This window comes from Oncorhynchus kisutch, linkage group LG26, assembly GCF_002021735.2.
Source record: "Oncorhynchus kisutch isolate 150728-3 linkage group LG26, Okis_V2, whole genome shotgun sequence".
Classification (NCBI taxonomy): Eukaryota; Metazoa; Chordata; class Actinopteri; order Salmoniformes; family Salmonidae; genus Oncorhynchus; species Oncorhynchus kisutch.
The window spans coordinates 21,528,759-21,540,858 of NC_034199.2; the positions used below are offsets into that span (position 1 = coordinate 21,528,759).

At 44.6% G+C, this 12,100-nt stretch overlaps 1 protein-coding gene across 14 annotated transcripts in view; it reads left to right on the forward strand.

The window, feature by feature from the left end:
• LOC109871048 (guanine nucleotide exchange factor DBS) overlaps window positions 1–12,100 on the forward strand; it is a 50,664-nt gene that overhangs the window by 19,293 nt on the left and 19,271 nt on the right. For all 14 annotated transcript variants that reach the window (XM_031805518.1, XM_031805520.1, XM_031805516.1 and 11 more), the window contains exons 4-6: window positions 4,911–5,001; window positions 11,327–11,446; window positions 11,557–11,673. In XM_031805518.1, the coding sequence (XP_031661378.1) occupies window positions 4,911–5,001; window positions 11,327–11,446; window positions 11,557–11,673 (328 nt within the window). The remainder of the gene's footprint in view (window positions 1–4,910; window positions 5,002–11,326; window positions 11,447–11,556; window positions 11,674–12,100) is intronic.

The window sequence follows — 12,100 nt, forward strand, 5'->3', positions numbered from 1 at the left end:
ACAACAAGTTCGTTTGTCAAATTTCTGCCCTGCAAGAGCAGCCCCGGTCAACTGTAGGTGCTGTTATTGTGAAGTGGAAACGTCTAGAAGTAACAATGGCTCAGCCGAGAAGTGGTTATCAGGTGAAAATTGTCAGTCCTTGGTTCCAACAGTCACTACCAAGTTCCAAACTGCCTCTGGAAGCAACGTCAGTACAATAACTGTTATCAGGAGCATCATAAAATGGGTTTCCATGGCCGAGCAGTCGCACACAAGCCTAAGATCACCATGCACAATGCCAAGCATTGGCTGGAGGGGTGTAAAGCTCGCCGCCATTAGACTGGAGTAGCCAAAGCACGTTCTCTGGGAATTATTATAATCTATTATTTATTGAACCTTTATTTAACTAGGCAAGTTAGTTAAAGAACAAATTCTTATTTATAATGACGGCCTACCCCAGCCAAACCCTGAAGATGCTGGGCCAATTATGTGCCACCCTATGGGACTCCCAATCACGGCCAGATGTGATACAGCCTGGATTCAAGCCAGGGACTGTAGTGACGGCTCTTGAACTGAAATGCAGTGCCTTAGAACGCTGCGCCACTCGGGTTGGTAAATCGCACTTCACCATCTGACAGTCCGGTGGACGAATCTAAGTTTGGCGGATGCCAGGAGAACGCTACCTGCCCCAATACATAGTACCAACTGTCAAGTTTGGTGGAGGAGGAATAATGGTTTGGGTCTGTTTTTCATGGTTCAGACCCTTTAGTTCCATTCAAGGGAAATCTTAATGCTACAGCATACAATGATATTCTAGACGATTCTGTGCTTTGTGGCAACTTTGTGGCAACAGTTTGGGGAAGGCCCTTTCCTGTTTCAGCATGACAATGCCCCCGTGCACAAAGCAAGGTCCATACATAAATGGTTTGTCGAGAACGGTGTGGAAGAACTTGACTGGCCTGCACAGAGCCCTGACCTCAACCCCATCAAACATCTTTGGGAGGAATTGGAACACCGACTGCGAGCCAGGCCTAATCAATCAACATCAGTGCCCGACCTCACTAATGCTCTTGTGGCTGAATGGAAGCAAGTCCCCTCAGCAATGTTCCAACATCTAGTGGAAAGCCTTCACAGAAGAGTGGAGACTGTTATAGCAGCGAAGGGGAGGCCAATTCAGTATTAATGCCCATAATTTTGGAATGAGATGTTCGACTAGCAGGTGTCCACGTACTTTTGGCCATACATGTGTACAGTGCCTTGCGAAAGTATTCGGCCCCCTTGAACTTTGCGACCTTTTGCCACATTTCAGGCTTCAAACATAAAGATATAAAACTGTATTTTTTTGTGAAGAATCAACAATAAGTGGGACACAATCATGAATGGAGCTCAGTGAGGTTGGATGGAGAGCATTTGTGAACAGCAGTTTTCAGTTCTTTCCACAGATTCTCGATTGGATTCAGGTCTGGACTTTGACTTGGCCATTCTAACACCTGGATATGTTTATTTTTGAACCATTCCATTGTAGATTTTGCTTTATGTTTTGGATCATTGTCTTGTTGGAAGACAAATCTCCGTCCCAGTCTCAGGTCTTTTGCAGACTCCATCAGGTTTTCTTCCAGAATGGTCCTGTATTTGGCTCCATCCATCTTCCCATCAATTTTAACCATCTTCCCTGTCCCTGCTGAAGAAAAGCAGGCCCAAACTATGATGCTGCCACCACCATGTTTGACAGTGGGGATGGTGTGTTCAGGGTGATGAGCTGTGTTGCTTTTACGCCAAACATAACGTTTTGCATTGTTGCCAAAAAGTTCAATTTTGGTTTCATCTGACCAGAGCACCTTCTTCCACATGTTTAGTGTGTCTCCCAGGTGGCTTGTGGCAAACTTTAAATGACACTTTTTATGGATATCTTTAAGAAATGGCTTTCTTCTTGCCACTCTTCCATAAAGGCCAGATTTGTGCAATATACGACTGATTGTTGTCCTATGGACAGAGTCTCCCACCTCAGCTGTAGATCTCTGCAGTTCATCCAGAGTGATCATGGGCCTCTTGGCTGCATCTCTGATCAGTCTTCTCCTTGTATGAGCTGAAAGTTTAGAGGGACGGCCAGGTCTTGGTAGATTTGGAGTGGTCTGATACTCCTTCCATTTCAATATTATCGCTTGCACAGTGCTCCTTGGGATGTTTAAAGCTTGGGAAATATTTTTGTATCCAAATCCGGCTTTAAACTTCTTCACAACAGTATCTCGGACCTGCCTGGTGTGTTCCTTGTTCTTCATGATGCTCTCTGCGCTTTTAACGGACCTCTGAGACTATCACAGTGCAGGTGCATTTATACGGAGACTTGATTACACACAGGTGGATTGTATTTATCATCATTAGTCATTTAGGTCAACATTGGATCATTCAGAGATCCTCACTGAACTTCTGGAGAGAGTTTTCTGCACTGAAAGTAAAGGGGCTGAATAATTCTGCACGCCCAATTTTTCAGTTTTTGATTTGTTAAAAAGTTTGAAATATCCAATAAATGTCGTTCCACTTCAAATCAAATTTCAAATCAAATCAAATGTATTTATATAGCCCTTCGTACATCAGCTGATATCTCAAATTGCTGTACAGAAACCCAGCCTAAAACCCCAAACAGCAAGCAATGCAGGTGTAGAAGCACGGTGGCTAGGAGAAACTCCCTAGAAAGGCCAAAACCTAGGAAGAAACCTAGAGAGGAACCAGGCTATGTGGGGTGGCCAGTCCTCTTCTGGCTGTGCCGGGTGGAGATTATAACAGAACATGGCCAAGATGTTCAAATGTTCATAAATGACCAGCATGGTCGTATAATAATAAGGCAGAACAGTTGAAACTGGAGCAGCAGCACAGTCAGATGGACTGGGGACAGCAAGGAGTCATCATGTCAGGTAGTCCTGGGGCATGGTCCTAGGGCTCAGGTCCTCCGAGAGAGAGAAAAAAAAGAGAGAATTAGAGAGAGCATATGTGGGGTGGCCAGTCCTCTTCTGGCTGTGCCGGGTGGAGATTATAACAGAACATGGCCAAGATGTTCAAATGTTCATAAATGATCAGCATGTTCGAATAATAAGAAGGCAGAACAGTTGAAACTGGAGCAGCAGCACGGCCAGGTGGACTGGGGACAGCAAGGAGTCATCATGTCAGGTAATCCTGGGGCATGGTCCTAGGGCTCAGGTCCTCCGAGAGAGAGAAGGAGAGAATTAGAGAACGCATACTTAGATTCACATAGGACACCGAATAGGACAGGAGAAGTACTCCAGATATAACAAACTGACCCTAGCCCCCTGACACATAAACTACTGCAGCATAAATACTGGAGGCTGAGACAGGAGGGGTCAGGAGACACTGTGGACCCATCCGAGGACACCCCCTCGGATGGGGGAACCCCATAAGTGCACCAAGCTGACGGACACCCCCACTTCATGATTGTGTCCCACTTGTTGTTGATTCTTCACAAAAAAATACAGTTTTATATCTTTATGTTTGAAGCCTGAAATGTGGCAAAAGGTCGCAAAGTTCAAGGGGGCCGAATACTTTCGCAAGGCACTGTATGTGATTTTTTGTGTTCTGAGACTAAGTAGCAAGCCTAGTTTATTACAATCTATACTCTCTCTCTATGCCCGACTTTCCCTCCTCTCTCTCTCTCCCCCCCTCTCTTCCTCTCATACTGTCTTTTAGTATAAATCACTAAACCAGTTCAGTCCTCATAAAGGTCCCAGTACTAGACCATCTCTCTTCCTTTTCTCTCTCCTTCTTTTTCATCCTTCCCTCCTCCTCCATCCCTCTCTCTCCCCTCCTCCTTCTCTGCTGCTAAAAAAGAACCAGTCCGCTCTTTTGAACGCTTGAGCAGGTGGGAGGGAAGGAGAGAATGCAGCTCCCCTCCTCTCCATCAGCCCATCCCCTCCCTCACATCCCCAGGTCTGCTGACTGGCCCCCGGGGCTGTCTGTCACCTCTTGGCCAAGCTAGGATTGGCTAGTGGCACGGCAGTTCCTGGCACATCATTGGTTGATCAGTGCAGTGGCAGGTTTCTGTGACTGTCTTGCTCTCCTTCCAACACAACACAGGCAGATCTGACTCTCAGGCATCTATTTTCCTCTCTTCTCTCCAGTTTCAATGTGGAATTATTTATCCCTTTTTCTCTATTGGAGGATTTGGAATAGCAGAGTTGTTGTCGTGTGAGTAGGAGTGGAGACATTCTGTTCATCAGTTTGCTGTGACCAGGCAGTGTGTGTGTGTGTGTGTGTGTTTTGCTGCTGAGGTGTGAGTATTTGTGTCACCTCTAGAAGGTGTGTGTATAGTTGATTCTTCTGACTGGCTACATGTGGGATTGACTTTGATTCCTCTACCTGAACCCCTCTCATAAGACTACAGCGGTTTTAGGACGCTGGTCTTACAACTCTTTATCTGTGTGGATTGGACCAGTATCTTGAAGGTGTGTATAGTTGAACAAGCCCTAGGACAGGGTTTTTAAAGCATCTTTACCTTGCCTGTACATAAGTGCACCAAGCTGAGGGTAGGTCTTTACTCAGGCCTGACTGATAGATACATTTTTACATTTAACATTTTAATATTTATCACGCTCTTTTCCAGAGACAGTAGATTGTATACATTTCATACTTGTCCCCCAGTGGGAATTGAACCCACAACCCTGTCATTGCCAGAGCCATGCTCTACCAACTGAGCAGCATGGGACATCCATTACTAGACATACTAGTGACACTCATCTCTATCCTCTCTCACCATTGTGGTTCCCTGTTCATTTATTCTCTGGTCATGTCCAGTCACTGTGGTCCTACTGAACCTTATTCCCCTCTCTCCAGTCTCCATCTGCGGTCTTGTTATGGTCATGTGTGCAGTGGGGTCAGGTGTTAGAGGTTGTGTTGACCGGGATCCCATCTCTTTTTTCCAGTCTGTCTGCGGCAGGAGTGGGTTTTATCCTGGTCATTGACCGGCGGCAGGACCGATGGGCGGCCGTCAAGGGGACCCTGCTCCGCATTGCAGTAAGTAACCGAGCGCGTGTGTGTGTCTGGCTCTATAAGGGGGAGTCTGTCTTTTGTGTCTATGCATCTGTGTGTGTGAAATACATTTCTTTAATCATGTCTTGAGTGGAGCACCAGTTTTGTGAGGCCTCATCCTTACACTGTCAGCCCGAGGGCAGAGGGGGTTTGGCAGACAAGAGGTGTCAGAACAACCCCTCCTCTTCTCAGAGCTCCACATCTGTGCCACAAAGTAGGGATTAATATCACAACTGCCCTAGGGGGCAGATATGAAATATCCCCCCCCCCCACCTACACATAAACACACACAGGCACCAGCCTATTCAGCCCACCAGCCTATACTCCCCTGCCGTGGGGGCAGAACAAACAGCCAAAACAAAGAGGACAAGAGAGCAATGAGAGAAGTGTTCTCCCCACATTACAACAAAGCATGCTGGAAGGGTATGACAATGAGTGTCTTTTCAGTTTCACACTGTAAACCATGTTTTGATGAATACTGTATAGAAAATGTGTAGATAAACTCACTCTATAGGAAAAACACTGACACTGACTTTAATGGATAAAGATGGAAAGAAATATTAGGTCTGTGTGTTTCCCATGCTGTGGTAGTGATGAGGTAGCTGTTGTATCTCTCTCCAACCCACTAAACTCTCTCTCCTCATTTCACTCTCTTTATTTCAGCTACTATCTCTTTGTTCACATCTTCCTTCATCCCTTCTCTCTCTCTTCATTTCATTTATGTCACTTTACAGCGATAGTTTATCTTAATTCGACCAGTTTCTCAGAGCAGGAAAAAAATCCTGCAGCAACAAAAATGTGAATTTTTATGTGGATTGTAAATAAAGAGCGCCAGCCTTTCGTTATTTAGTCTCATGCTAGTGACCATGACTGATTTCAAATGTGAGTTGGTATCGGGGTGTGGTTTGATGTGGGTGTCTCGTGTGTGTTCACAGGTGGTAAGAGTTAGCCAAATTATTTAGGCAATTAGTTTCAGCCGGCTGGTGTGGCAAAGTTGGTTTGACTTTGGATAGCCTATCTCTGGGTATAGTTAGGGGTAGTCAATAAATAACACAATGTAAATGGTACAATATGTTCATGTTGCACATATTTTAGTTGTCTCATTAAATGCTTTCAATATTTGTATATGAATTTCTACAATTTATAGTTGGTTTGAGGTTTTTAAGTCACTGAAATTTGGAGCTATTGACCTTTTAAAATATTGTCCCATATACATTGTTTAATTTACTGATGGTCCCTAACTAGCCCCATAGGGAAATCAAATGTCACACCAAATTGACCATGGGCATTACAATCGGGGCATGTGCAGCTGAGTTCCGAATTGATTGGGTGCTGCCAGGTGTGGGTGCTGCCAGGTGTGGACATGTGGGCAGGATTAAAATATACCCAACCTAGGAAAACTGTTATGGTACCCTTCATACTGTTACAGTACCCTTCATTCTGTTACGGGAACCCTTCATTCTGTTACAGTACCCTTCATTCTGTTACGGGAACCCTTCATTCTGTTACCGGGAACCCTTCATTCTGTTCCAGGGACCCTTCATTCTGTTACAGTACCCTTCATTCTATTACGGGAACCCTTCATTCTGTTACGGGAACCCTTCATTCTGTTACGGGAACCCTTCATTCTGTTACGGTACCCTTAATTCTGTTACGGGAACCCTTCATTCTGTTACGGGAACCCTTCATTCTGTTACGGGAACCCTTCATTCTGTTACGGTACCCTTCATTCTGTTACGGGAACCCTTCATTCTGTTACGGGAACCCTTCATTCTGTTACAGGAACCCTTCATTCTGTTACGGGAACCCTTCATTCTGTTACGGTACCCCTCATTCTGTTACATACATTTTTTTCCTATCATCTCGTAAATCACAGTTTTGAGTGAGACTGACTCTGACAAAAATTATCCTATTCGAACTTTGTAGTCAATTTTGACATTAGAATAAATGTTTCTGACTTATATTGATGAAACAGCCTGTTTTCAAAAAGAGAAGTTGCTTTTTAGGGGCGGTCGCTCTTTAATGGACATTTGTGTAGGGGTTGTTACGATAAATCAAGTCTGACATTTTAAAGAGGAAATGACCAACTTTAGAAGCCTTTTTAAACCTCGAATACACTACATTTTGCATTTTGCTCAATTCTTTGTGACAACAGAGTGATCAAACTAAGATCGACGTGTTGGTAGTTTAGCAACAAAACCAACGTGTGCGGCAATGCAGACAGGGTTGGCTTAGATTTGTTCATAACAGGTCAACTATATTTCGTCTCCAAATGTTTATTGAAAACAAACACATTTGCACAATGATCACTTGCCCCTCAAATACATCGTTACAGTTGTTGGTTAGCAAACTAGCACATTTTTGCCGTATTAGCATAGACTTGACATCAGTCAAACACCTCAAAACAAGACAAGACATCAATAACAAACTACAAGGAGCTGAAACGAGCCACCTACGATTCCCCACGTCATCTTCTTGTCATTGCCAGATATGACTGTTCAGAATCATACCAACTCACGCCTTGCAGCCACATCAACGCGTGCGCATATAGCAGACCTGTATATCACCCCTTATCTTTCCATTGCTCTATCCCTTAGGCCTTTGTGGTTCAGAATGAGGAGAATGTGTAAAAGGAGGATAAAAAAATGAAAAGATGATCGAGGGAGTCTTTTCTCTCTTTCTCTTCCTCTTAGAAAACACAGCCTGTTGTTTCCTGCTTGATGAATACAGTGTGTGAACTGTGAGGGATATTCTCTCTGCTTTGGTGATTAGCTTTCAAAGTGTGTTTGTTTATTTGTGCTGAGTTGATACATGGTTTGAGCACTTTCTGGTTCTTCCATTAATAGAACAGGATTTCCAATGGCTTTATCTTTGTTCAACACCACTTATAAGTTCCTTCAGAACTTTATTAAGTGAGTAACAATACGGACCCGCATGATTCGTATTGATTTGAATCAATACCTATATCCTAAGTGCTGTTTAACCCCATATGACTGCATTCTTGGTTTCAGCACCACAGTTTTGTGGACAGCTGTCCACACAGCTGTCTCACACACACAGAGGGGAAATAAGTAGAGGTCTTTGGGTTCTCAGTTATTGACACGAAAGCCTCATCATAGAGTTTCACTGAACTGAAGTTAATGTGTGGGAGACAGATGATTTCCTAGACAGAGGAAGATATATAGAGAGATGAATATGAACCCCCAGACTCCACTGGGACCTGGAATGCTCCCTCCCTCATTTCAAATTGAATCAAGCTTTATTAATCCCACAAGGGGGGGGACATTACAGCCTGACAGGCTGGTAATGGGAGGCACTCAGTCACCGCCAGAACAGTCGCGTGTTCGGGATAGTTTCACCGCGCTGCTAAATGCCGCACACACACACAGGCCAGCTAATGAACAGTAGTGAATGCTGGCATGAGTTGAGCCGGTACTATCACAACTATTGAAGACCTAATGATAAATCATATGAAGATAAACAACACAAATGCGTGTTAACAGGTACTGAGTTGGAGCCTGGACTGTGAAGGGGGGGGGGGGGTGGTGTTGTCTCACATTAGTCATTGTATAGCCTCAACTATCATTCACCTCTTTTGTGGTGGCTTTGTGGGTATATGTACAGTGAGGGGGAAAAGTATTTGATCCCCTGCTGATTTTGTACGTTTGCCCATTGACAAAGAAATGATCAGTCTATAATTTTAATGGTAGGTTTATTTGAACAGTGAGAGACAGAATAACAACAACAAAATTCAGAAAAACACATAAATTTATTTGCATTTTAATGAGGCAAATAAGTATTTGACCCCCTCCCAATCATAAAGATTTCTGGCTCCCAGGTGTCTTTTATACAGGTAATGAGCCGAGATTAGGAGCACACGCTTAAAGGGAGTGCTCCTAATCTCAGTTTGTTACCTGAATAAAAGACACCTGTCCACAGAAGCAATCAATCAATCAGATTCCAAACTCTCCACCATGGCCAAGACCAAAGAGCTCTCCAAGGATGTCCGGGACAAGATTGTAGACCTACACAAGGCTGGAATGGGCTACAAGACCATCGCCAAGCAGCTTGGTGAGAAGGTGACAACAGTTGATGCGATTATTCGCAAATGGAAGAAACACAAAAGAACTGTCAATCTACCCTCGGCCTGGGGCTCCATGCAAGATCTCACCTCGTGGAGTTGGAATGATCATGAGAACGGTGAGGAATCAGCCCAGAAATACATGTGAGAATCTTGGCAATGATCTCAAGGCAGCTGGGACCATAGTCACCAAGAAAACGATTGGTAACACACTACGCCGTGACAGACTGAAATCCTGCAGTGCCCGCAAGGTCCCCCTGCTCAAGAAAGCACATATACATGCCCGTCTGAAGTTTGCCAATGAACATCTGAATGATTCAGAGGACAACTGGGTGAAAGTGTTGTGGTCAGAAGAGATCAAAATGGAGCTCTTTGGCATCAAGTCAACTCGCCGTGTTTGGAGGAGGAGGAGTGCTGCCTATGACCCCAAGAACACCATCCCCACCTTCAAACATGGAGGTGGAAACATTATGCTTTGGGGGTGTTTTTCTGCTAAAGGGACAGGACAACTTCACCGCATCAAAGGGACGATGGACGGGGCCATGTACCGTCAAATCTTGGGTGAGAACCTCCTTCCCTCAGCCAGGGCATTGAAAATGGGTCATGGATGGGTATTCCAGCATGACAATGACCCAAAACACACGGCCAAGGCAACAAAGGAGTGGCTCAGGAAGAAGGACATTAAAGTCCTGGAGTGGCCTAGCCAGTCTCCAGACCTTAATCCCATAGAAAATCTGTGGAGGGAGCTGAAGGTTCGAGTTGCCAAACGTCAGCCTCAAAACCTTAATGATCTGCAAAGAGGAGTGGGACAAACTCCCTCCTGAGATGTGTGCAAACCTTGGTAGCCAACTACAAGAAACGTCTGACTGTGATTGCCAACAAGGGTTTTGCCACAGAGTGGATTTTTTTGTTGTTATTCTGTCTCTCACTGTTCAAATAAACCTACCATTAAAAGTATAGACTGATCATTTCTTTGTCAGTGGGCAAACATACAAAATCAGCAGAGGATCAAATACTTTTTTTCCTCACTGTATCCAATGTTTTTGTTTGCGTGTGTGTGGGTGTGTACATCTTTGTGTATACTGTGATTCTTTGTCTGTCTGTGTGTGTCTGTGTTTTAATGAGTGTAGTGCATTGCCATGCATGGGTGGTTTTCAGACTGGGGGAGAAAGCAGCAGTTGTTTATGGTGTGGTCCCTAATTAAAAACCTATAGGGTTACTGTGGTTTCACTCACTCCCAAGAGACATACTGTGTGTGTGTGTGTGTGTGTGTGTGTGTGTGTGTGTGTGTGTGTGTGTGTGTGTGTGTGTGTGTGTGTGTGTGTGTGTGTGTGTGTGTGTGCGTGCGCGCGTGTGTGCATGCGCCTGTCTGTGTCTGCTGTTTTCGACCAGAACCAGTGGGCTATGACCACAAGTCCAGTCAGAAGGTTACGGTCGAACGGTTACAACTCTCATCTGGGAGTCAGACTTGTTCCTTATATATACTGTCTCCAAAATCCACCCAACCACCTTTTTCGAACCAACTTCTACTGATTTCCATTACATTCATTTCTTCCTCTTCCTTGCTTGTCTCCATTGGATGTTTGGGTTTTGAAGGGTATGTTGCTAGTGATTGGCCAGTCCCTTTCATAGTGACTGTCCTGCAATGTCAGAGGTCATTAAGAGCTCTCTCTAGTTGGGCTGCAGAGAGGAACAGTTTATTGATTCATTTTGTGTATTCCCTACTGGTTGTTTGTTAATGAGGCAGATTCTTAGATCTGTCATTTCTGCTTAGGCCAGCGTTCTGTCTCTCTCCAATCAATCAAACCTGTGTGTGCGTGTGTGTGCACTACATTAGCTTACGCATTAATTCAGTAATGGGAGTTTGTCTCCACCGCCGGCTAAAGCCATAATATTGATCTTGCTGTGTCTTTATGTGTACAGTTTGAGTCTTACCTCACCAGAACTAGCTTCAGGGATGTACACTGTATGCTAATTTAGCTCCTGATTATAATGTCTGGGGGTCTGCTTTTTAATAGTCCATGTCTGTCAGCTTTATTCTACCCTTAAAGTATGTGTGTGTGTGTGTGTGTGTGTGTACAGGATGTCTCTTGCTAGTGGGTTGTCTAGAATGAGAGCTATGGTGGTTGCTGTCTGCTCCTGTATTTTTGAAGTCGTCCCAGTTCTCTGTTCATCCATCCTTCTCTTCTCCCCTCTCCCCTACCTTTCCTCCCCTCTCACTGTGTGTAGGGTTCGTTCCCAGGGAACCTGCAGTTAGTTCTGGTATTGAGGCCCACCACCTTATTCCAGAGGACACTCTCAGACATCTTGTTCAAGTTCAACAAGGATGAGTTCAAGATGAAGGTGCCGGTAGGTACAGACAGCAGTCTACAGACACGCACACATTCATAGACTGACTTTTGTATTATTGTCATTACTTCACCGTTACGTTTTTCTATCCTAAATTGTTGCTTGTGTAGATGATTATGCTGAGTTCTGTGACTGAGCTCCACTCCTACATAGACCGGACACAACTGACTACTGAGCTGGGAGGAACCCAGGAGTACTGCCACGAGAAGTGGATCTCACACCGCACCGTGAGTATACACAAACACACACACACACACACACACACAGTGCACACTGCAACAAATGCTGCAACAATGGCGCTGAAAGAGATGGTCGCCTCGCTTCAGGTTCTTAGGAACCTGTGCAGTAATTCGTTTTTTTTAATGCATTATTTCTTATATTGTTTGCCCAGAAAATCTCAAGTGTTATTACATACAGCCAGGAAGAACTACTGGATATAAAAGCGACTTCAACTTACCAACATTACGACCAGGAATACAATTTTCCCGAAACGGATCCTGTGTTCGGACCTCCACCCTGGACATGGGATCTTATCCCAGAGGCCGACGGAGCGTCCTACTGGTCAGACTTAGAAGGCGACATCCACAGCTTCCAAGCATATTACTCGCCAATGTCCAATCTCTAGACAACAAGCAGGATGAGATTAGGGCTGGA